Raw genomic sequence first — 27065 nt, 5'->3', positions numbered from 1 at the left:
AACTGACCGGCACTCATGTGCCACCCAATCAGAGCAGCTGATGAAACAACACAGCCAATTGCCATTCTCACGAGTAACCAGCAGTGCAGATTCATCCTGCACACAGCCAACACAAACTCCACTCAGTAAAAAACAATCAACTGAAAATTCCAAAAATACAATTGGAACCAAAACTAAAGTCCAAAAGTCAGTTGGATTCCAAATGATACCAAAATGTTCGTGGAAGTTCCACCTGCCTTAATCTTACTGAGTAGTTTGCATAACACTCAGTGGTTTGGGAGTTGAGTAGTATAACAATGCAATCAAGGGTACCTGCAGCAAGGCTGTCCGCATTGTCCGAGTCCTCCTGAAAAAAAAAACAGACAAAACAAAAAGTATATGTAAGCACAGTGTGACTGTATGCACAGTGAACCAATTGTTATGACTGAGCTTTAAAAAAAAAAAGTTTCAACACACACTTTACCATGTCAATGAAATAAAACCTGCACCATCTTCTTAATTTAACTCACTGACATGCCATGTACACCCTTCCAATTTTTTAACATGAACAGGAAGAAGAAGAGAAAAAAGCATGCAAGGGCACGCCCACCATTCGTGCAGCTGGAGTAAGCTTCATCGGCCAGGCTGTTCTGATTAGTGTGAAGCAACCCCTACCCATCATCGGCTATTATGCATTGGAGCGCCAAGAAGCTGAGAGCGATTGCTTTTATTCACTGCATATGGCGTGGGTGAATGTGAAAAGAGCATACATTTGGGAACAGCCTAGCATGCCCAACAAACCAGTTGCAATCGTTACTTGCGAAAAACTGATTGAAGAGGACCCTCGATATTGCCGCGCTAATTTCGCTAAAGCAAATCTCTCGAGATGCTTCCCGCAAATGCAGCTGGGGCCTATAGTCATGCTTGGAACGCTATGCTTTCGTACCCGTCCAGAGCCACAAACACACAGCAGATCGAACACAAAACAAACGCTCTGAGAACTCGGCCATAAAGCTTGCTGCACGGGGGTTGCTGGGCATGAAACAGAACAGCCGAAGCAGACGACGCTAGCTGCAGCGCCATGATCGGTGTGCATGCTCGTTCCCTCTCCCGATTTGCACTATGCTTCACCTCGGCACCGCTGCACCAGGCACTCGACGCTTCATGTTAAATTCATGTTACCGCATTCATGTTAGCGCAATTCACGCATTCATGTTAAAAAATTGGAAGCTGTACATAACTGTGTACAAAGCAATCTCGCAACTTTTTCTGGGAGTGGATTGCACCTAGCAGTCATTTCTTTGTTTCAGGTGAATTTCATATCCCTCTTGCAAATTAGGTGTTTTTTTTTTTTATGCCATATAGCAAATGCAGTAAAGAATATTTAGCAAAACAGTGAGCAGTTAGCCATTTCAGTGCAGACATATTTTTCCACTGGTAGTAATATCATTTTTGTTCCGCAATTTCAAGTGCATTGTGCATGTTCGAAACAAATATTATTTCCATAGTCCTTCGAGCTTTTACTCGACAAGTCGCAGCATTTCGATGTTGCTATTTCCATCAATAATGACGCTTTGTATGAAATGTTTGCACATCCCAGCAAAAAAATAATTCACTAGTATTTGCACTCGAAAACTAACAAATTTTCTTTCTTACTATTTAGGTGAAAAAATATTTCATTTCGATGGAAAGAAAAAAAATGGTGCATCAAAATGTTAAATTTTATCTTCAGTGAAACTGACAGATTTACCCCTGCTTGTCTGGAGCGTTGTTCAGAATTTGATCGCACAGTAAATGGCAAAAATCATCGCCAGTGCAACCACTGGTACGAACGCAGTTGTGAGGACACTCTCAATTCACTTAATTCTTAATGGGCACAACTGAATATGTGACGACTGGAGCATGCAGAAATCTAAATAATGGAGTCGTTTCAATTTTTTTTGCATTTCTAGTATGTTATACTAATTTTTACCTTCACAACTTTCACATATTCGAAAACATAACAGGGTATCCTTTCAGTAAAGACGGTATGCCCAACAGACTACTGCTTAAAATAATGTTCCTGCCCCTCTGCCACTAAGGTCAGCACTTTCCATAGACAAATGTTGCAAACCCTGCAATCAAATTCGCAACAGCCTGGCAGCTGGAAGGCTAGATGCAAAATTCGCCAACCAATAACGCTTTAGCTAGGCAGCTCATTAACCACAAACTGGCAACTTAGAAAGAAGAAGTGCATGTCTGACTGGTATACTACTCACCAACGCAACTGGGAGGTTTGGAAGATCTGCAAAACAGATGGAAAATCATTGCAGCATTGTTATTGCACATGAATTCACAGCAGATAACACAAGTTAGATTGGCGGCCACTCAGTGAGTGAGCGAGTGGGCATTTCTATGCAGGGCAATAATGAAACGGACCCTGTTTTCGGAGATGCAGATAGCCATTATACTAACAAACAGAGAAGGTCACTAACACACACACGCCACGACAGTTGTTGTCTTGTGATGAGCATTGGTGAGCGAATATTAAAAATTCAAACTCAATATCACTCGTTTAAATTGCAAGTAACTTTAAAATTGACTCTTTAGCATCACTCAATACTGAAGCATAATACAATTATTATGCTGAAATTTTTAAGTTTCCTCAAAGCAAGGCCCATCATTTCTTGCCTCACCACTGTAACATTCAGTGTTGTATGAGTAAATATACATCATTCTCTTTTCAGTAGTTATTACAAGCTGCATTTACTGCAAAATTAGTGTGTTACATTTGGTCAGAATGTGACTAATTACAATTTGCACGTGCAACTTGCCAAATGTGTTTCCACTGTTACATAATTACTGCTGCCATGCGGCAATTCACTTAAGTGCTACCCAGCTGAGTGGGCTTTGATTTCCTTGCGAATAGCACCATGTGTTCACATGGCCGTAACCAACATTCATCTACACTCTTGCTCTTGCTGGAATTTTTTCTCTATACGTAGAAGCATAAAAAAGTCATCTTTCATTCAATCCACTTTGTTTGCCAAGACAGGGGAAATTTTTTGTCACTAAAGACTGTTGACCCTAAATAATTCTAACCTGACTGAGACTGAAAGTTAGGGGAGCCTTTTTTAGGGCCAAAGTGCGAGTTCCAATAAACCAGAAGTTCAAATTAAGCATGTTCAAATTAACAGATGTCCACTATATTGTTCAATGTATCCGATACACCGTTGCACCTTATAACTGCCAACGTAAGAGTCAAGCATAGCTTCAAACTATTCTGTACTGAATCTCGGAACTGAGGATGACCAAAAATTTAGTCAAGGGCAGGCTAACCTGATACGATATATGCAATGATGATCGACATAAAACATGACTACCAGTGCTGCCGTACAGCTATGAGAATGTGAACCAGTAACGACATAAACACCAGCACAAGAGTAAAGACAAGAACCTCGTCTCATTATTAGTTTGTGTTTTCGTGACTGCAGAGAGTGACTGGTCATTTTTGGCCGGCGCTCCGTCGTTGCAGGTTAAGTTGTCCACAACTGCACCTTTCACCACAATGGGCCTTATGAGGTAGACTTCATTTTGCAAGATGGCTAACCAGGCACACAGAGTGTAAAGCTCAATTTCTGAATCCTTCTTCTGAAAACTGGTCTCATCACGTCTGTGTATGGTATGGACAATGTTTTAAGAAGTTAGTCAGATGATCGACAGAATGCTACAGTGACAATGACGTTTGGGAACACTGAACAATGTTAGAAAGGTCTAGAAAATTAATTGTTCCACGGCTTTCCCTAGGATAGAACGAAAGCCTGTTTGTTTAGAGCGTGTAAGCACTTCTTTAATTTATTTTTATTGCTAAGACCACTGAACGGTGTAGTCAGGGCCACATCAAGGTTTTCCTTAATGAACTAGAGGACTTCGTGTATGTCATAAAGACAGCAGGTATAAGGAAACTCATAAATTTGAATTTGCTGTAATGACCACTAACAGTTTTGTGCATTACACAAGCATCCAACTTTATGTATACATAACCAGCCAAAAAATAAATAGAATTAGCAGGTCTGGGAGAACTTATAAAAAGGTGCGAGTTATGGGCTGCAAAATACAGGAACTCAAAAACTTCACATTCTTAACAGCTACAGTCTTAACAGCGTCACAGCATTTCTGCCATTATCAAGCTAACAGTGCACAATTTAACAGTGAGTATCCCGGTCCTTACACGATGGTTTTTTTGGCGCAGAATGATTTCAAAGTAATTCGCCCTGAAAAACTTTGACCAGTTTAAAGAACTGCATCACATGATCAGAAGATTAAGAACAGCGATTACTGAAATGCATGAATCTGCAAAAAAAAAGGGGGGGGGGGGGGGGCTTATTAACCACGTTCTTACAGCAGGAAATGCTGTAGCATTTAGATTACCTACTTAGGAAATTTTGTGACAGAGAAGCCGGAAATTTTTTGTGAGACGACACTGAATGTACCAAGAGCCCCCAGAGGCACAACAAACAGCCTTCCTCCGGCGCCCACCATTGACTGTCGTGAAACGTGGCACATCTCAAAGGTGACAAAACGGTAAGCGAACCGGTGCGGTTAAAAGTAAATGCGTGCAATGCCACTAAGCCAGCAGTTCTGAAACCGGGTGCCGCAGAACCAGAGCGCACTTTATTTAGGGACCATACTGCAACTTCTTGTAGTAGCAGACTGTCTCACTCTAGCAGCAGTCGTTATTAATTGAATTTGGCCATTTTATGAAAGGCAGGAAGGAACACAAAGCGAGCATTGGACCTCCCGGTGGCTACCTCCAACGCCAAACTTGGACCTCCCGGTGGCTACCTCCAACGCCAAACTGAAGGCGTTGGGAGTGGTAAACTCCTATCAGGAGTTGCGGGAGGCCCACCTCGTGAACCAATATACGCGGCTATCGCAGACGGTGCCTGGGCGCCGCCTGCTTAACCGCTTACACATCCAACACACATGCATACCAGAGGGGACGGAGAACATCCCGGTGCTGTGGCGCCACATGCTCTTGGTCGCTCCGCTCCCTCGTAACATGGACATGGCTTCACATGAAGGCAGACGGCAAGCACGGGTTCGCACGCTTGAGAGGCAATATGGCTATAAAGAGGGCGTCTACTACGTGGACATCACAGGGCCGTCGCCCACGGGATTCTTCACGGCTACCGTAGTCCACCGGGGAATGAATGTCGATGGGCTATCTTTTCGGGCCCCAAATTCAACGCGAGCGGAGGAAGTCGTAATAGCTCTCGCTGCCGCCGATCCAAAATCGAGAACAGTTATCACGGACTCTCGCCGGGCCTGTGAACATTATCTTGCAGGCGAAATATCCCCTCTTGCCTCCCAAATTCTAAGACGCACTCCCGCCGATCCAACTCGCACAAAAGTGATCTGGGCTCCTGGCCACCAGGGTCTACAAGGCAATGAGGCCGCTGATGCGGCCGCCCGAGCGCTCACACACCGGGCTCCTCATCCTAGCTCTCCTGGCTCAGAAGCTCATAAACCGCTTCTGCGGTTCCGCGAAATCCTAATTCATTATTGCGACAGCCACCGTCTCTACCCAGTACCTGCCAAGGGGCTGAGTAAGGCGGAGGAGCGAACTCTGCGGCGCCTGCAGACAGGAACTCTTCTCTGTCCTGCCATAGCAAAACACTTCGATCCGAACACAGATGGACGCTGCCCGCACTGTGGAGAGATCTGCGATATCTTTCACATGGTGTGGGCATGTACTCAGAATCCTCACCTTCCCCCTTCCCCCACCCCCACCCGAGAGGCATGGGAGACTGCCCTCCTCAACTGCTCCACACTGGAGTCTCAAAGGGCTCTAGTAAAGCGGGCGCGAGACGGGGCCTCATCGTGCGGTGTCCCGGACTAAGGATACCGACCATGTAGCAGGGTTTTTTAACCCTCAAACTCTCTTTGCAAATTAAAGTTTTTCACCACCACCTCAGTACATTTTGAAGATCGTTGGGGTTCCCCCGAGGACAAAAGGACTGAGAACAACTGAACTAAGAATTTCCGCAGGGTGATCAAGCTACAAAGTGTGGCCACTCACCTTGCTGCCTGCTGGGTCCACCAAAGGCCGCTGGGACCTGGCAATTAGAAGACGGGTTGCCCTCATGCAACAAGCCACTTTCTCCACCACATAGATCATCGTGCATAGTGAAAATGGACTGGCTAGAAGAGTGTAATGCATGTTTGGTGGAAATAACGTCCACAGTAACAGTGGTAGTATACAATGAGAAATGTAAATTCCATCTCGTAGACGGAATCAGTCAGCACCACTGCAGCTGATATCAGCAAAGTCTACTACAGGCCAGAGCAAAGCCCCTTTCCAATGCTGTCCAATAACCTGTGATCACTGCTAACCGCACCCAGAGTAGATGCGTAGACTTCTGACCTTAACCCATTAAGGCCCAAGAAAAATCTAACTGAGGGATTTTCTTCATTTTTAGCACATAATGCTCTCTTATAAAGGAAAACAGATTACTTAAATTTCGTTACGATTGCTTCATTCGTTCCGAAGTTACACAGGTGTACTTTTTATAGTACGCTGGGCCTTCCCCATAGCACATGTGGCTACTGCGCTCCACTCCTACTTGGTGGCGTGAATTTTTTTAATGTCTGCGATTTTTACAAAGGGTGATGTAATACCTCTTAGAAGTCCTCATGAATCTTTTATGACTCTACTGGCACCGCATATATCCTAATTTGCGCAGGAAGCTTTCTCCTTTTCAGAGAAGCATCATACACGGTTGAGCCAGACTGTCTGCGAACCGTTGGTTGCTGCCTATCATGGCGTAGGTAATGACGAGTAACGTTCTCGCGAAAGCAAAAATCGTCAGCAGGCTCGTCCCTAGCTATTTGGTTGATTGTTCAGGCATTCACAATTGCAAAGTGGACCTTTCGTGTCAACAGCCTCTCCCACTTTTTGTCCCTGATGCCCAAGTAGTAGCAGTTGACGGCTTGATCCAAAAGGTCGACACCTGCCATACCACTGTTGTATTAGGAAGGAAGTTTTGGCTCACAGAATTCCTGTTTTTCGTGCGCTCTAGCCAACCACCACTTTACAAAACATGTAGGCTGAAAGCTGTTATAGTTGCAGGCCATATTGACTACACTATTGTCATTAGCCTTCAATAAAAGCACGTAACCTACACTGTTGAAGCAAGAACCAATTTTTCCTCGCTGCTTCTATTCCGTCGTTTTCTTTGGGCCTAGTAGACATTTCCAAAACCCGTTTTGGCAAATGGTTTGTGTAGCTCGAAATTCCTCCCGGTGGAGCGTTATAAGAATGTCTTGACTGGTAAAAAGGTTGACAAAAAAGATGAAATGGTCACTAAGCGTTGAAATCGCCTCAGCCAACGACAGAACAACGCATGCTTGCAAAAGTTTCTTTTCCGAACTCAAGGACTTTCCACAGCAGGTGTGAAATGCATAACAGTAACCGTCTGTTGTACCGAACATACAGTTTTTATAATGAAAATTTTATTAGAACCAATTAAAATCACACCATCGCCATATTCAGGATAGCTGGCGACAAGCACAGCAGTCTCTTAGGCTTCGCTGAGCAGAAAAAGTGTTTTTTTCTCACGAATTGCAAAGACCCATAAGACCTATGACCTTGAATAAACAGGCGCCGTTGTGCACACAGGAAGACCCAGTGTACTATAGAAAGTACAGCCGGATATAATTCATCATAGAGCAAAAAAAGCCAAAGGTGCGGGACATTCAAAGCATCCAATGTTTACTTTCGTTTTTCGTGCTGCTCTATACTTGAAACTGGCGTAATATGTACATAAACATGGCCGCAAGAAAATTATAAGGCAGCGACTACCGGTGGAGTGCATGGCAAATAAACATTGTGAAGTTTCACTATGGAAAGAAGGCATACTGAGAAAAGAAAACGCGCCTTCTTAGCTTAGGGGCGTTGGCCGATCCCCTGGTGACAGAAGCATTACCAACTTGAAAAGAAAAATTCAATCTTTCGTGTTGAAATCATAAAAAATTTAAATGTACTTTTAAAAGTACGCTGGGCGCTAATGGGTTAACACTTCATCTAGTACTATGTCAACCATGGCATTTCCATTCCCTTCATGCCCACCATGTTGCCCTGACAGAACACCAGACAACCAGTAAGCTGTTCTACTCAGCACAGGTTTGGCCTAGGTCCACTTGTTTCCCTTAGTTTCAACAAGAATAAGGGTCAGCTCATAGGCAGGTCACATCATCATCATCAGCCTGACTACGCCCACTGCAGGGCAAAGGCCTCTCCCATGTCTCTCCAATTAACCCTGTCCGTTGCCAGTTGCAGCCACCGTATTCCGGTAAACTTCTTAATCTTATCCGCCCACCTAACTTTCTGCCGCCCTCTGCTACGTTTGCCTTCTCTTGGAATCCACTCCGTTACCCTTAAGGACTAGTGGTTAATTATCTTGCTTTCGCAATACAGGCCCTGCCCAAGCCCATTTATTCCTCTTGATTTCGACCAGGATTTCATTAAAATCTGCCGCACTGCATACCAAGCTCACCTGAAAATCAAGGTCCTCATCATCATCATCCTCTTCAGAGCTGGCTCCAGATGCATCCGGAGACCCTGAAGACATGAAACGTGGACACAGAGTTGAGCGGATGCATTGCAGAGAAATGATGCACACTCGTACTGTTCAGCTTTAAAAGGTCTCCACATGGGAAATCTGCTCGCCACCAAAGTAACACTATGACACACACATGTGGCTAAATCTGAGTCTGACGAAAGCTAGAGGCAGCATTAAATTATTTCCCTGAATCGAGAACTGCAAAAGCTTTTGGCTCTGCAGTTGCCCACTGAGAATCTGCTTGTTGAGTCGGAAAAGTAAAAAAAGCTCAATTTTCTCAACAAAAATAATGTTTAGCAGTTTAGCTTACACTCGGACATCCCTCTTAAATTTAGATAAAGTGTTCAAAATTCCAAAAGGTTTGCCTGGAATCAATTTACTATCTCAAAGGAAGCTACACTGAGAGCACCACTGACAACAGTGGTTTAAAACTGTACAGCAAGAACAACAGCTGAACTCAGTGTAACATTTGGGGGTTGGTGTAGATTCAAGAGAACGATAAGAAAACAGTGCACGGATGCTTCTGCTGGACTGAAAAAAAAAAAAGTATTGATCTATATAAGGTAAGGATCTATATGCACCCATGTGTAAGCACCCAAGGTGTGCAGTGGGGGCCGTCCTCTGTCTAGTGGAAAAACATCTAACTACAAAGCGCAGCACCATCTGGTGCTATTTAATAATACATAATACCGTAACACTCCAACTCCAGTTCCAACTCCATCTGTTCTGCTAGAGCTCCCCAGCTTCCTTCCTCTGGGCCTAAACTGTTGACTGAGCCAAATTTTACTGAGCACCACTACATGAAACCATTTTTCATCATCACCATCATAGCCAGCCTAACTAGGCCTACTGCGGGACAAAGGGCCCACCCCTCCAATCCACCCTGCCTTGTGCCAGCTATGGCCGCCTTATCCCCACAAACCTCCTGATCTTGATCACCCATATGAATCTCTCATACCCCTATGCTTTTCAATCTCCCTTCGAATCCACTCTGTTACCTTAAACAATCAATGGTTACCTTACTTTCACATTAGATGCCTTGCCCAGGCCATACATTCTTGATTTGGTTTAGGATGACATTAACTCATGTTAGTTCCCTGCACCAATCTGCACTTTTCATGTCCCTTAATGCTGCATCTATCATTTTCTCTACCACATCTCGCTGCGCTTTCCAACATTTAATTTCAAGCCACTTTTGTTAACAAGAAAACACCACACCGCTGCGAAACTTGGTACAAAAGACCAGACCTCCGGAAAACATAATGTGCAAGTTTCAGTAAAATCAGAGAAGCTAGAAAAAATGCCAGTGCTGCCCTTTAACACTATCATATCACACCCTTAAGGTGGAGCTAAAGTGTCCCCTCAAGTTTATCCCTTACCACTTCCAAAGCTTCACAACCTACAGCAGACCGCTGTTCCTTTCCGAGACTCTTGAACATCAGTTTTCTGCACATCAATTTTTAGTCCTACTGTTGCTTCGCCTACCCAGGTCACTGATAATGCTTTGCAATTCATCCCTCCCCTAAGTAACTTAGCAAGGTACTACCTTACCTTAATAATCTTAGTAACACCTTAATAATCTTAGCAAGATTATTGAGGTGATCCCCATTAACTTTTACTCCCAACTCTTCCAAATATAGATATCTGAATGCCTCCCGTAAACACGTGCTAAATATTAGTGGAGAGATTACTCCTTGCCTGACACCCTTCCAATACATATTCTAACGGAACAGCATTTGGAGTCCTGTTCTTGAGAAAAGCCAGCGTCCATCCATCTGCGTCACAAAAAGGCAGATGACCGACCTGCCATGGTGGTCAAGTGGCAATGAAATTAATGCAAATAAATTCAATGCAATTGCCACCTGCCCACTGTGGCACTCCGCATCAGCTCATTGGTCGAGAGATAGACAGCCTCCCAAAGAACTATCTGTACAAAAATGAGCCTTAAAAACAACCAAAATTACACAAAACTTAAAGAACTCAAATTACACAAAACATTTAAATTCCTCACACAAATTGTGTGTGTTGTCTTCTGTCAGAATGACAGCATTCCTAGATTTGAAGTTTAGTCAAGAACTGAGAAAGAGACTCGCTGTTTCAAAAGCCAGCATTTTCATTTCAAGAACTGATTTCAAAAAGAAAAAAAAAACTTAAAAATTTACTTCACAACAATTCATTCAAGATTTGCTTTTTCAGAACTATCAGCATGTTACAATCTACCGTCCAATTAATCTATTATAATGACTTTGTACTGACTGAAGTGAAACATCCTTCTGTTCTCTGCAGAGGTCTTGTATATTGGAAAGGGTGAAAAACGACACCTTCCCAATGAGGTTAACATTTACTCCCCCAATCAGCTCCTGCTGAACATCATTGGCACATTTTCGAAATGGCATTCACATGCAGTTTCAAATTAATGACTAGGATTGTGCAACATGTCAATGGATTTTTAAGGTGAAAGACTTTAATAGCTCATACTCGCGGCCGTGACTGTCCGTTTGTCTGTCAGATCTGAAGTGAGTCATAACTAGTCACAAGTCATGACTAACTAGTCATTAACTAGTCATGGCTAGTAAGTCATGACTAGTTAGCCATTAACCAAGCATGACTAGTCAATCGACTGGTCAGTCATGAATAGTTAGTCATTCACCAATCATGACTAGTTAGTTATCAACTAATTAGTCATGACTAGTTAGTCACTAAATAATCACGACTGGTTAGTCATTAGCCAATCATGACTAGTTAGTCATGGGTCACGACTAGCCAATCCAAGTCGCCCCCACGGCCGCCTTGTGTGTGCCTACGGCCGTGCAGACAAAATAGCGTAGAAAGGCTTTCGCCTCGTGCACTTTAGATCGTCAAAGTGCACCCTGAATTTTTTCCCAGGGTTGTAAATGTCAGCATGCATTTTGACTGAAATGGAACTTTGTGCACAGGTTCTCGAAGGGTTGGGGAATCAACCGCAACTATGACCTGACACGCATTTCTTGGTCAAAAATTGCGGCCGTTGCCCCGTACCCATGCCTTCTTAAGCTTGGTTAACCTTTGTCGTTCCATCAAGTGTCCACATGGCGTAGTGAACCTGACATTCCAAGCTGCAATTTAAATAGACAACACACAACACCTGCACACCACAGGATGTAGTGGGTAACCTACCAGCTGGAAACATGGTGGGGCTGCTGGGAAGGCAGTCGAGCACCTTGCCAATGGGTGGAAATGACAGGTCCTGCTCTGTGGTGACCTGAAGACACGGGGGTAATTCAAAGATGGTAAATTTAACGTCAAATCACATACGAGTTCACGAGCCTGAAGTGCATCCTTAAAAACAAATAGGCTCTCAGGAAATCAAAAATTTTTATTGTGACTATTTTTTCGTTTCTTTTTTAACCTGTTATCCTGGCAGTACAGCCAAACTTCAAGTTTAGTTTTGCTGTACATGCTACAGTGCCCTTCTGTCTTTTCATTTAGCGTGCATTTACTCCTTCCCATCTATCAAACCAATCTGTATTACACTTTCTCAGCGTGTAACTTACAGGCTGCAACCTCCTGCAGCTACAACTCGGACTTGTACACCATGCATTATTTGTATTCATTTCACTATTCTGAAGCACACTTGTGTTACTGCACTCCCAGAATTCTGTTGAAAAAAAAAAACCAGCAGATGGTATAGACCTTATGCGAAATGCACTGCCATCTAGCGGTTGCCGGGTGCGATCCACCATGTTGGAGGATAGCCGCCGGATTCACAGCACATACTGGTACACGCTCGTCGCGCGTGCTCGAGTTTCACCGTCCTCAATATGCCCACATATTGCTTAGTGCCTTGCTGTACGCAGAAGGCTCACAAAGATGCCCTGGGAAAAAAGGCAAGAGCATTTGATTTGAGCGCATTTCTATTTCTGGACTGCGATCCCCGACATCCGCAGCACAAATGTTGCAGAACCATCGCTACATGTAGAGACATCGCGCAACACATTTTGTTATCGTCATGTAGCAAATGAAATTAGACATAAGCTTTGTAGGCACAAAGAAAATATCACACAAGGCTGTTTTTCTCCTGCGATTGGCTGTAAAGTGCTGCGATTATCGGCCTCGCAAGAGAGTAATTGTGATCAGCTGTTCAGTGGTACGGGTCGCGCTTTGCGAGAACCGTCGCTCCTAGCGTTATCCGCCACAGCGGTTACACGCGTTAGTTTTTAGTGGGAATATTTGTTTCAACGGAAACACTAGCAAGGTTCAAGTGCCCATGGCATGGAACGTTTGCGCTCTGCAAGTCAGTCAATCGTTTTTGTTAGACCAGGGAAAGGTGCCTATTTTGTGGAGCAACGGCTTGTATGCATGTAGCGATTTCACTTAACTGGCCGGTTTCCACGAAGTCATGTGTTGATTAAAAAAAAAGAAAGGACCGTAAGGGAAGCCGCTCAAGCGGTACCCTAGTTCCAACAAGTAGCGGGAATGTATAATGCGTGTAGAATCCTCCACAAATCTCATTGCACGACTGCTTGCTCATCGTGGTAAAACCATAGACACGGCTGCATTCACGGGCTACCCGTTTTTAACGGCGATAGTCCAAGAATGGTAAACACTTGTGTAGTGGGGTCGTGCAGGGACCTAGGGGGTCTATGTTAATAATAATAATAGTAAATATTATTAACGGTCTATGCCCGTTAATAATAGTAAAGTGTTTTCTTTCTCTGTCTAGGGCATTAGGGCAAACTAGGGGCTCTAGGGCACTAGGGCAAACAAACAAATGCTGTATGAACTTTTCAAAGAAAATGAAAAGCGTCGCATGTTGAGAGGCCACTTTTTTTGACACCACCAACATGAGCGCGAGGTTTACTATCGTTTGCTTTCGGCACCAACGCAACACAGAAAACGCTACCACAACAACAGCAATTCAAGCGGGACGCCCGTTCGCAAACATTTTTAGCCATAAACGAAAAGTACACTTCTTCGTACATTTCTTGGTGCTTAGTGTCGGCAAAATGACGTAGGACTCCGTGAAAAACTTGTAGCTCCGTACCTGGTGGCGTTCGGAAAGTGGTTTGGACACGTAGTAAGTGTCTGCGAAGTCACTTGGAAACTTGGGCAGCAGAAACAGGTCAATTGACCATTCAGTCATGTTTACAGGCTCAAGTGACAGGAAATAAGATTTTCGAGCCAGCACAGCAGTAAGGAAGCTAACGCAGGGCACGCCTAAATCCAGAGAGCAGAGGCGGAACGAGCTTCAGTCATCCTCCAACATGGCGGCTTTCCACTGGTTCTTCTTTTCTCCGATATATAGCAGCAATTTTGCATAAGGCCTATTGGCTGGAGTTTCTCCTCAAGCCCTTCTTCGCAATAAATGTTTTGTAGCAGATGCGATGAATTTAGACTCAAGGCAGATGGCAGGAGAAGTGCACCACTCAATATATGCTACGATCGATGATACCAGGCTTGCAGGAGGAAAAGCTGATGTATCGCAATTAATTGCGATCTGTCACGGAGCCGACGCGGTATGTGACCGCTCCCGTCACCGACGCTAGCTCGATCGAAAGCTCACAAAGGCCAATGCAATCTTGATCGGAGGCAATGGCTCACACATAACTCTTGCTCCTCTCACCTACTAAGATGTGCTGCTACTAGATTATTCACTTTCATCTTCAACAAAGAAAGGTAATTTTTCTATACATACAATATGATAGACAGAATTAATACTATACCCAGTTTTGCATCTTTTGGTGGCTATAGCCAGAACTCCACAAGTTACAACACCGTACCCACATCACTGGTCGCACTTCGCTGTTTTGCACAATTATTCGTTTTGTGAGAATTTTCAGTAAAAGCGGCAAATATTCGTGAAATTATTCGATTTGTATTCAATTCCGTTATTACCTACACTATTTGTATTCAATTCAGCAGAAGAGCTACATTATTCATATTCGATGCAGTTTTGAAAAAGTAATATTCGCAGGCCCCAAATAACATGCCTTCCTGTTGTGTGGCATGCTTTTTAACATATAAGCACACAACTTTACTCTTGTGTTTGGTGCATGATGGCCTCAGCTGCTTACATGCCCTGACACAACACCGCTCAACAGACCACTTGGTTGCACATTGCATATGTCACCGCTCTAAGTACTTATGTTTGGGCTAGTTGGTTCATTCTTGAAAAAATTCCCAATTGGTTCTGCTACTTTTTTATTATTTTTTCTGTAGCACATCATTACAGCTTGAAGGAATCATATTCTTAGCGGTAAGAAACAGACACAACACCAAGAGACACACATACAGGACACATACTCTTGGTGTTGTGTCTGTTTCTTACCGCTAAGAATATGATTCCTTCAAGCCGTTACCAACTAGCCCAACTTAATGTTTTAACATCATTACAGGTTCTCCACTAGCAGAAACCACCACTGCGTATGTGCGTGTGTGTGTGTGTGTGTGTGTGTGTGTGTGTGTGTGTGTGTGTGTGTGTGTGTGTGTGTGTGTGTGTGTGTGTGTGTGTGTGTGTGTGTGTGTGTGCGCGCGTGCATGCGTCAAGTGCACAAGCACAGATATATGAAAACAAATCTACAATAAATTCTGCCCCTGAGAGCAGAAATCTTGGAAAGAAGCAAAAAAAGAGAAAGCCCTAAGTGAGAAAGATGAGTCAATGGGGGGACTCACTTCTTTTTCTGCATAAACCTTGGGTGCCAGTTTGACAATACAGGGCAGTTTTCCTGCAGGAGAGAGGCCACAGTAATCAGTGATCCCATAAAGTGACAGCTGGTGCAAATTAATTGGGCCAGGAAAACAAGCCCCTCAGACACAATGGCATTCCTCTGCCATTCCTCCAGTACTATTCCTCTCAGCGCTACTAGCCTGCTAGGTGCCCGCACAGGCCCAGGGCTGGAACCCGTGCTCATGCACCACACAGTGCTATGCACACAGTGCTCCCAACGTTTTGGCCATTGGTGAACAAGTGCATTAGTAATAGTATTATATTTTTTTAACCTTTTCCTTAGTGAGGCACTTGTGAATGCATCCACCTCTCATCTTGCATAAGGAGACCAGCCAATGGCAGCATTCTATTACATCCTTTGACAGAACACAAGTGCATGACGAAACAGTTTGGGAAAAGATCAAAAGACACTTGGACGAGAGCAGTGAGGAGGTTTTCGATTCCCTTTAACTGCTTTTTCAGTAAGCACAGTGGCGAAGGGTACAATACACAAAAAGACAAATCCCAACTAAGCAGAACTTGCATCCCTCACTTCAAGTTAAAGACATTTGCTCACAACACCAACTCAGACACAATGAGATAAAAACAAAACTATGCAAGCTGACTTAAAATTAATGATTTGACTGTGTGACATGTTGATAGATGTCGCCCAAGGTTTAAATGCCAGCATGCATTTTTAATGTCCTGGCATCTGAGGTTTACGAACTTTCCCATTATTTCTTCAGGCAAATATGTTTCACAACAGTCCACCACACACTGTACGAAGCATGTGAGAAGCAACTATGGAATTATCTGCTCTTTGATGTCTCGATGACCCAATAAAAAACCACCACAGGCCATTACAGGTCCTCATGAAGGTAGCAGAGCAGCAGCCGCACAAAAATAAATATTAAATGAGTTCCTCTTATTCAAATCAGCACTCAATGATATACAGGATGCCAGACTAGAAGTAAACAGGAAGTCTAACTACTCCTCCTCCCAAACAAATCCAAATGACATCCACAGAGAAGTGCACCCTCACCACTGGGCAATGGTGGCGCCTCGATTTTGACCTTCTGCAGAGTCTGGATGCATGCCTGAAAAAAAAAACAATTGAAAGTACTCTTGTTTTCGGCTTGCTCTAAAATTTTACAGCAATATAAAATGTAGTCTCGGGTGTTGGAAGCTTCCTCAGTGATCTGGACAAAGAGTTTTGCATCTAGGGTCATCAACTCGTTTTTTTTGCACTTCAGAAAAAAAAAATTGGTGCAAAAAAATTAACCCTTCAATAACTGTATCACATTATGGACAGTTGTGTGACATTATCTGAATAACTAAGATGACCATATTTTCTGCATCTCCAAAATTGGCCTTCGGCTGTATGTGGAAAGGAGCCATGATGGAACCATTGTACTCTTGTTTCTACACTACGGCAGCTCCTTCTCACAACACACATGTTCCATCCAAAACCGCCACTCTAGCAAGGAGCCTACGCCTATTGCTCAGAACACTTGCTTGCTACATCTTCCCTAACTTCCTGATTTTGCACTACTAATTTGAAATTCTTGTAACGTCAATGAAAATTGGCCCCAAAAGGAAACATTTCCTTGCTGGATGTGCCTTCATGACTGCTATGCATTGATACAGCGTGACCTCGAAAGGGATATCCTCCACACGCATTTTTCTTCGAAGAAAAGGTCAAGCTCAAGCACAAAAGGATGAAGTGCATGAAACATGAAACAAGCTACATGAACCGGTAATGATTTACGTGATAATTTTTCTTCTCGTGGTCATATGAAAACAGAGCATTCTGGCACTGACACCTTTACAATACTGACGTCAAATGTTTTGGTTGAACTGTATGCTAGGTGTTCAATTTATTCCCTATATATATATATATTATATATGGCTGTTGGCTTCTCTCATATATATATATCCATTTAGAATATTACTGAATATGTTATCGCTTAAAGCTAATATATATATATATATATATATATATATATATATATATTGCCGCGTCTACAACAATAGCCGCTCGGCGGCTGTTCGGCACGCAGCTCGTGCGCCACGCGGTTCGCTGCTGAAGAAGACGAAGCTCGACGTTCCATCCTGGCCGTCTCGGTGTGCGCTGGCATCATCTCGGTGTTGGCGTTCCTCTGCCGTCTGGACGCGGCGCTACCTGTACCAACTGCTACGTGACACTGGTGGAGGTTGCGGGCTCGACGTCCCATGTCCAACACCTCTTCAGACAGCCGCTCATCGAGTCCCGACCACCTACCCCTTGTCTGCACGCCCGTTCACCGCAGCAGCCGCCGCCTCCTGGGACTGGTCCCAGAGTTTGGTCTTCTCCCAAAAGAGGCACGCACTCATCGACCTGGTGAGCATACCACGATGGCGCAGGCTAGCGCTTCACACTTGACGCTCCAGCAACCCCGCGTGCCAGCCAGCTTCCATGGCGTCACTTTCGAAGACGTTGAAGACTGGCTTGACCAGTTTGAGCGGGTTGCCGATTTCAACCAATGGAGCCCTGCGCAGAAGCTGCGGAACGTGTATTTCGCCCTCGAAGACGGAGCCAAGATTTGGTTCGAGAACAGGGAGGCCGATCTCCAAAGCTGGGATACCTTTCGCCAGCAGGTCCGGGACACCTTTGCTAGCACGGACCGCCGGGATCGTGCGCGGCGCCTCCTGGACGCCCGCGTCCAAAAGCCTAATGAGAGCGTTGCCATGTTCGCCGAGGACGTGACCCGTCTTTGTCGGCGTGCTGACCCCGATATGGCGGAATCCACGAAGCTCCGCCACCTGATGCAAGGTGTGAAGGACCAACTCTTCGCTGGTTTGGTCCGCAATCCCCCGCAGACGGTAGCCGACTTCATCAAAGAGGCGACCGCCATTGAGCGGGCCTTGCATCAGCGCTGCCGCCGAAATGACTCCTTGTGCGGTGAGCCAAGCGCCAGTGCGGCTTCTTTGAGCGTGTCCAGCGACAATGCGTCGCTGCGTGAGCTCATACGCGCGGTGGTCCGTGAAGAGCTGCAGAACCTGACCCTTGCCTCTTCTGATCCGACGGCTGCGGCTCTTACCGAGGTTGTGCGCGGCGAGATTCGCCAAGCATTTTCACCGCCTCCTCCAGTCATGCCGGAGCCACGCCCCATGAGCTACGCCGCGGCTCTCCGTTCCGAGTTGCCACCTGTGCAACGCTTGCCGTACCACCCGCCGCCGCCAACCGCTCCGTCACCGTCATTCTACCAGCGGCCTCAGCGAGGACCTGCCATGCGTCCACCGGCCCGGAAGGCGGCTGTTTGGCGCACTTCTGATCAGCAGCCGCTCTGTTACCATTGCGGGGAAGCCGGCCACCTGTATCGCCGTTGCCCCTACCGTGAAATCGGCCTCCGGGGTTTCCCACGTGACGCTCCCTGTCCCCGTTTCGGTGAGCGACCCCACGAAATAGAGGAGTACCTTGCTGCCCATGACACCACCTCTACCTGCCGACCCCGATCTCCGTCTCCCGCACGCATCACGTCGCCCAGCCGCCAGGCTTTCCCAGATGGACGGCGGGGCCGGTCTCCAAGCCCGCGCCGGGGAAACTGAAAGCGGCGACCTCAGGGGGGAAGGTTGCTGACAGCGGATATAACGAAGACCCCCGAACGCCGCCGGAGCGCGATGCCGAGATCCCGATGCCGCCGCAGCCCGATTCTGTGAACCCGAGTTTCCCTGACACCGATGCAGTTAGCGCCGACCTCCGCATTCACGTTGACGGGCACCCAGTGACTGCTTTAGTTGATACAGGCGCGGACTTTTCGATAATAAGCAAGCACCTCGCGGATCGCCTCAGCAAGGTAAAGACAGCATGGGATGGACCTCAAATTCGTACTGCTGGCGGTCACCTCATGACGCCTGTCGGAAGATGCACTGCTCGAGTCACCATTGCCAATTCTGCTTTTGTTGGCACTTTTGTTGTTCTGCCGCACTGCTGCAAAGACCTGATCCTCGGAATGGACTTCTTGCGTGAGCATGGTGCCATCATAAACCTTCCTGATCGTCTGGTAACATTTTCGACCCCTGGAACGATTTCAGCCGACACCGAACCCCGCAGAGTGGCCCTGCGCATAATCGACGCCGATGTGACCGTGCCTCCGCGATCCTGTGCCCTCGCTACTGTCATTTGTGACGACCGGTGCAGTGCTGACGGCGTAGCAGAACAGAACACTGCGCTTGTGCTCTCTCATGGGGTCTGCATCGCGAGGGGTATCGTCACGCTACGGAACGGCCTGGCAGATGTCCTTCTAACGAATTTCGGGACCGAACGGCAACACATCGCCAAGGGCACTGCGGTCGCATACTTCGAGGGAATCGCTGAAATTAACGACTGCCTTGCCCTCCAGAGCGAAACGTGCAATTCTTGCACACCTCAGCTGATCCTCGACGTGAACCCAGACTTACCCCCAGCCGATAGGGAGAGCCTAGTCGGCCTACTGCATCAGTTCCAAGACTGTTTCTCGTCTACGTCGGCAGTCAAACAGACGCCTCTCGCTAAGCACCGCATCATTACGGACTACAGTACCCGACCAATTCGACAAAACCCATACCGTGTCTCACTGAGGGAGCGTGAAGCCATAGCTGAACAAGTCAAAGAGATGCTGCAGGATGGTGTTATTCAGCCGTCGAGGAGCCCGTGGGCTTCGCCTGTGGTTTTGGTTAAGAAGAAGGATGGTAGTCTGCGATTTTGCGTTGACTACCGGAAGCTTAACCAGGTTACCAAGAAAGACGTCTACCCGTTACCACGCATTGACGACTCTCTTGACCGGCTGCGGCACGCGCGCTACTTTTCTTCGCTGGACTTAAAAAGTGGTTACTGGCAGATCGAAGTTGACGAGCGGGATCGCGAGAAGACAGCGTTCGTGACGCCGGATGGCCTTTATGAGTTCAAGGTCCTTCCTTTCGGTTTGTGTTCAGCTCCGGCAACATTTCAGAGAATGATGGACGCTGTTTTGTCGGGCCTGAAATGGCAGACGTGCTTGGTATACCTGGACGACGTTGTTGTATTTTCGCCAACGTTCGAAGAACACCTCCAGCGCCTCTTGACCGTGCTACAGGCTATAAGATCTGCCGGCCTGACGTTGAAGCCCGAGAAATGCCACTTTGGTTATGAGGAGCTCCTTTTCCTGGGCCATGTCGTCAGCCATCGTGGAGTCCGGCCGGATCCTGCTAAAACAGCTGCCGTCGCCAACTTTCCCACTCCTTCGGACAAGAAAACGGTCCGGCGTTTTTTGGGCCTTTGCGCGTATTACCGGCGGTTCATTGCCAACTTTTCCCGACTTGCTGCACCGTTGACGCATCTTACAAGAGAGGACGTCCCATTCGCGTGGACAGAACAGCAGCAGCAGGCATTTGATGAATTACGGCGACGCTTGCAATCCACGCCTGTCCTTGGTCATTTCGATTCTCGTGCGGAGACTCTCGTCCACACAGATGCCAGCAACGTGGGTCTCGGTGCTGTACTCGTCCAGTGGCAGGACGGCGCTGAGCGTGTAATAGCATACGCCAGCCGCACTCTGTCTCGTGCTGAATTTAATTATTCCACGACCGAAAAAGAATGCCTTGCCGTGGTATGGGCTGTGACAAAATTTCGACCTTACCTGTACGGCCGGCATTTTCAAGTTGTAACCGACCACCACTGTCTCTGCTGGTTGACGAACTTACGGGATCCCTCTGGCCGCCTTGCGCGTTGGAGCTTACGCCTTCAGGAGTTTGACATGTCCATCGTGTATAAATCAGGGCGCCAGCACAACGATGCCGACTGCTTGTCCAGATATCCAGTCGAAGCTGCGCTCGACGACGACGAACCGGACTTTCCTCTCATCGCAGCCGTAGACGCAGCGACTATTTCCAGTCAGCAACGTGAAGACCCGGCGTTGAAACCTCTCATCGACTTCCTGGAAGCACGTACCGAGGAGGTTCCCCAGCCCTTCGCAAGAACCCAGTCCTCCTTTTGTCTGCGCAACAACGTGCTGTACAAAGCCAACTTTTCTCCAACCGGAAGCGACTACCTCCTCGTCGTTCCAGCGAATCTCCGTGAAGAAATCTTGCAGGCGTGTCACGACGAGCCCACCGCAGGTCACCTCGGCTACGCCCGCACTCTGGCTCGGATCAAAAAGAGCTATTACTGGCCTAAGCTTGCAGCGACTGTACGACACTATGTGCGCACGTGCCGTAATTGTCAACGAAGAAAAACACCCCCTGTCAAGCCAGCTGGACTTTTGCATCCCGTTCAAGTGCCCAGACTCCCGTTTGAGCAAGTTGGCATGGACCTTCTCGGCCCTTTTCCAACATCATCTTCGGGAAACCGGTGGATTATCGTTGCCACCGATTACCTTACGCGCTACGCTGAAACCAAGGCCCTCCAGCGCGGCACAGCAGCCGAGGCTGCGAAATTTTTCGTGGAATGCATCGTCCTCCGCCATGGCGCTCCAGAACTAATTATCACAGATAGAGGCACCGCTTTCACTGCCAAACTCTTGGAATCCCTCATGCGGCTGAGTGGCACTACTCACAGGAAAACAACCGCCTACCATCCCCAGACGAATGGCCTGACCGAGCGCCTCAACAAAACTCTCGTCGACATGCTGTCCATGTATGTTGACGTTGAGCATCGATCTTGGGACGATATCCTGCCATATATTACTTTCGCGTATAACACGGCTCAACAGGAAACAACGCGGAGGACGCCCTTCTGTCTGTTGTACGGCCGCGAAGTGTCGACAATGTTGGAAGCAATGCTGCCCCATGATGGCCGCGACCCCGACGTTGGCGCCCAGGAGTTCACGCTTCGCGCAGAAGAAGCTCGACAACTTGCAAGAGTGCGCATCATGAACCAACAAGACCGTGACGCCCGACGTTACAACCGCCGCCACAGACTGATGACGTTCGCCCCGGACGACAAAGTGTGGGTATGGACCCCCATTCGACGCCGTGGTCTTTCCGAAAAACTGCTCAAGCAGTATTTCGGCCCCTACCGAGTTCTCCGTCAGCTAAGTGACGTAACCTATGAAGTTCTCCCGGATGGGGCTTCCCAGACTACTCGCCGTCAGCAGAGACCAGAGATTGTTCATGTAGTGCGGATGAAGCCCTATTTTTCGCGAGACATTCAGTGACTAAGTGCTGTGTGTTACTGTGTTTTTTTTTATTTCTTTCTCTCTATTTTCTTGTTAAAGCATCGGGCCGATGCTCTTTCCGAGAGGGAGGGTAATGCCGCGTCTACAACAATAGCCGCTCGGCGGCTGTTCGGCACGCAGCTCGTGCGCCACGCGGTTCGCTGCTGAAGAAGACGAAGCTCGACGTTCCATCCTGGCCGTCTCGGTGTGCGCTGGCATCATCTCGGTGTTGGCGTTCCTCTGCCGTCTGGACGCGGCGCTACCTGTACCAACTGCTACGTGACAATATATATACGAGGGGGTACCCAAAAGAAACCGGAATAAATTTTTGGGTTGGCAAAGCTTCTGTGGTACCGCGTTTTGCCACTAGGAGCGCATAGAACGAACATTCCAGAGTCAGTAAGCCGAGTGCCGTCGTTGAAGGAGGTCAGACTAGTTTGGGCAGAGTTTTAGAGTGACGACTGTTTTGTGTGAATGTCGTTTTTGTAATGGCTGATTTTCGTGAACAGCGTGCGCCAGTGAAATTCTGATTTTTGCTCGGAAAAAGTTGAATGGAAACTCTTGAAATATTAAGAAAGACGTACAAGGACGATGTTATGGGGACAACTCAAATGTTCTTGAATCGAATCCTGAATCAAAGCAACAATCATGTCAATGGAAAACTTCAAATTCACCTCGCCTCAAGAAAGCTCGTCAGGTGAAACGAAACCTCAAAACAATGCTGATTTGTTTTTTCGACGTGAGAGGAGTCGTCCATTGAGAATTTGTTCCGCAGGGTCAGACAGTTAGCCAAGCTTTCTACTTGGATGTTTTGAAAAGATTTGGGCAACAGTGTGCGGTGGAAGCGGCCAGATTTGAGGCGGTCGGGTGACTGGTTTTTCCATCATGGCAATGCCCCTGCTCACACAGTCTCTACGACAATTTTGGACCAAAAATGGCATGACCTCTATTCCTCAACCTTCATACTCTCCCGACCTTGCCCCGTGCTACTTTCTTTGTTTCCTAGAATGAAAAAAAAAAATAGGTGAATGGAAAGCGTTTCGCTGATGTTGCTGAGGTGAAGAAAAAAACGACGGAGGCACTGTCAAGCATCACAAAAGATGAATTTAAACAATGTTTTGAAAAATGGAATGAAAGATTTGACAAGCGTATCATTGCAAGTGGGGAATACTTTGAAGGAGATTGAAGGTCTGTGCTTAAAATGTGAACAAATAGGTCCAAACAAAAATAAGTCCGGTTTCTTTTGGGTACCCCCTCGTATATATATAGTGTTCGGGAGTGTGCCCCATATTATTGACCACAAGACATAGCTACAGTTGTTAGTTTTCACCAGGTCTATGTGTCTATAGAGTTAGGTATACCCAAGTAGGCTAGCACAGGTTCTTGAGCAAGAACTGCAATAATAAATGCCAGCAAGATCGCTGGAGGGCCAAAGACGCAAACGCTTCTTTTGTTTTATCGCTATTGACAGCACAGTAGGAAAAATCTGTATTGACAGTTTTGGCCTATTTGTACACATCCAACGTAAAATGGCCCGGGTAGACAGCAGAGAAGGTGGGACTTACAGCAAGGTCATCCTCAACGGTGACTGTACGAACGATTGGGATGATCTCATCTAAAAGACAACAATACAGCACTCAGTGTCCCAACGTACTTGGGCTTCTGATTGAGCAACATACTTTACTACAGTATACAACACCAATGCAATGCACCACACTAATATGTAATTCTTGGCAACGTCCCATTCACATCTAAGTGCAAGACAATGACAGCTGAAACTACCAGTGGCTTTGAATGCAATTTTCAAGATGCTCTGTCAACAATGTTGTGATGCAGACATCAGCCAATATAGCTTGGAAAATGAAAAGAATGGCAGCACCAAAGACATAAGTAGAACTTATTTTTGGTTCATCAATGCTGTGCGTAAAAGCGCATGACCAAACAATGCACACTAATGAATTGCTCTGCAGAAACTTGAGATGGATCAGCAAGTTGCATGTTATCAGTGTTCTGAGAGTAGTAGCCTGAAGAGTATGCCATAAACAATAACGTGTCCTCTTAAATTCATCTCTTATAGCAAACTTACAGACACTACACACACTAGGCTACATATAATAAGACAGGACGCTCGCGAGACTGCAATTGAAGTTTTACTTGCACCCACATGACTTGTATACATTTCATCTTGCACTTGCAGGAGTCTTGGCACTGACTACAAGTCTCACATTTGCCCCCCCTCCCTCCTAACATTAATAGCGTGATAAGAACAACGATTAGTTTGCCACCAAATGTAAGTCAATAAGCAAACATTCTGACGTAGTCAAAGGGCTTCATTGAGCCAAATTTCATAATTTCTGTACAACAGCTTTTGTCAATCTCATTCAACAGACAGCAGGTCCTCAAGTTCAGTTAGTTTTACTGAAATAATTTGCATACAAGTAATAATGATAGGGTTGACTGGCGAGATATGGGAGAGGCCTTTGCCCTGCAGTGGGCGTAATCAGGCTGATGATGATGATGATTATGGATAACGATTTCTGACCTGAATGCTGAGTCTTTTAGCATTCCTTAATGCAGTTGCCATCAGTTCCAAAGCATTTCTTCAGAACACAGATAAATTTTCCTATCATTCGTAAATACCATCTTTTATAAATTTACCCCGCGATTCCTGGCCTGTAGTGACACCCTCATATAAGTTGTTCTGGGAAGCCTTTCGCGCACAGGCAGGTAAATTTTGGCAGACAGCCAGATGACAGCCCAAGTACTCTCGTGGGATTAGGGAGAATATTCGGCATGGATGACTTTCAAGATTTGAAAAAACGGCATTGCCTCGAGCCTCCATGGCAACCAAGAGTATCATTCATAGACGGATGCCATCACGTACTGCCGTCCCCAAAAGTTTGCAGCATGCTGGATACACTGAAGATGCGAATCATGGCACATCTCATGCACGCATACTAAAACTGAGAAGTGCACAATGTGAGTTGTGCAGTGTTCACATTGGTATGAGGAACTCTAACACATTTTACATAAAAACTAAATACAGTTACGTTATGTCTATAGATCTGCCATGATTTCCGGCGTTTTGCAGACTGACTCGTGCCATCATGGTGCTCTTCAGCCCCTTGCCATGTCAAACCCCGACAAGTTGGGCAGTTCCCTCTCTGTAGCAACCACTCAACTGTGCAACACATCACAAGCTGCACACACAGTTGCAGAGTGGACTACTCAATTTCAATTCACCCTCAGGGTTTACAATAATTTTTATTTTTTGCAGCTCCGCCACCTCGCAAACTTTTGATGCCAATAGTAGATGGGGTTTTTCTTATCTCTGTGGGGTTTTAAATCTAGGAGTCGAAAGTGTTGAATATTTATCCAGCCAGGCTCAACAAAACTGCTGAAATTACAAGCAAATACCAAGGGAACAAATTCAACTTCTGAACCTTTCTACAGAAATACATTGCAGGCATGTGAAATAGACGCATCTGTGAAAATGCTGACAGTTCCCAAGGTATGAAAGAAAACCTGCGGTCGGAGATTCTGGAGTAGTACTGCCTCGCCAAAAGGCACGTGCCTTCTTTTGCACGTGGTGGCAAATGGCAGGACTGCGCAGACACTTATTAGGAGCATTGGCAGGTTTAGTTATCATGCTCTTAGTGATAGTGTGAACAGAAAAATCTTGCACAGATGCACAGCATCCGATCACCTCTTCATGCCTTTATCGAATTGAAGTTAGTGTGAGCTCATAAACCAAGAGCTACTCGAGGACCATAAAATGAAGTACCTACTGCCTTGGTCCCCAATGTAACATTCTGCTACCGCTACAAATGAGTGGCTTCAGCTAAAAGGTTCTACTTCCCAAACTATGTCCTGTCCTGTGAGCAAGATCGTGAGCCTTGCTACCAAGCACAACATTTATTTTTTGATTTCTGTTTGATTGTATATTATTATAATTCTGTCACAACTGCTCATCTTGTTTGTCCAGGTATTCTGTACACTACACCCATTTTCCTGTCGAGACTACGTACCGTCTTTGTCAAAAGTAACCAGGCTGCCGTGAAGGCTGTGGGAGCAGGCGCGCGGCGACGTTGTGCTCGCTGTTGCTGGCCGGCGCTCGCCCGCTCCGAGGGTGCAGCAGCTGACGTAACTTTGCACCCTTGTTTGTTAGATGATAAAACTAGGCTCGTAAGATGCACGCGCTGCGCTTTCACGTGTTCGGAGCGAGGTGCACTGTGTAGCAGCGATGCTCTTCTTTCGTTACGGACAACTGCGCTGAAGTAGATACCTCGCGTTTTTCGCTGTGTAACTATGCCTGCTTATGTTCTGTACACCATAGCTGAAATGGATAAGAAAAAAATAATTTTTCTGCTCGTTTTGATGCGTCTAAATTAAAGCAAGGTAACAGACCTCAAAATTTAAATATGGTTTTTCCGAGTTGCGTTGCGGACTGTCTCTTTAAACTGCTTGAGTGCATGCATAGGGGGAAGCTTTTCAGCCTTTGGCGGTTTTCGAGGCCACTTATCTGTTTCTTTTTTTATCTGCAAAATCTTTTCTGCCAGCCCCCTGGTTACTATGCCTATAATTGACTGCAATGCTTCATTGTAATAATTTCTTGTATTTGCTTGTGGCCAGCGACAGCGAGCTCAA

General features: G+C 46.2%; 1 protein-coding gene across 2 annotated transcripts in view; it reads right to left on the bottom strand.

Annotated features, from left to right (window-relative positions):
• LOC149362174 (uncharacterized) overlaps nt 1-27065 on the bottom strand; it is a 64858-nt gene that overhangs the window by 32175 nt on the left and 5618 nt on the right. For both annotated transcript variants that reach the window (XM_089572935.1, XM_089572936.1), the window contains 8 exons: nt 23984-24033; nt 16310-16364; nt 15234-15286; nt 11739-11823; nt 8517-8581; nt 6041-6077; nt 2238-2263; nt 313-346 (listed from right to left, as the gene is read on the bottom strand). In XM_089572935.1, coding sequence (XP_089429061.1) covers nt 313-346; nt 2238-2263; nt 6041-6077; nt 8517-8581; nt 11739-11823; nt 15234-15286; nt 16310-16364; nt 23984-24033 — 405 coding nt within the window. The remainder of the gene's footprint in view (nt 1-312; nt 347-2237; nt 2264-6040; nt 6078-8516; nt 8582-11738; nt 11824-15233; nt 15287-16309; nt 16365-23983; nt 24034-27065) is intronic.

This window comes from Amblyomma mixtum, chromosome 2, assembly GCF_055824585.1.
Source record: "Amblyomma mixtum isolate Tamu chromosome 2, ASM5582458v1, whole genome shotgun sequence".
Lineage (NCBI taxonomy): Eukaryota > Metazoa > Arthropoda > Arachnida > Ixodida > Ixodidae > Amblyomma > Amblyomma mixtum.
This window is presented reverse-complemented; position numbering and strand designations above follow the sequence as displayed.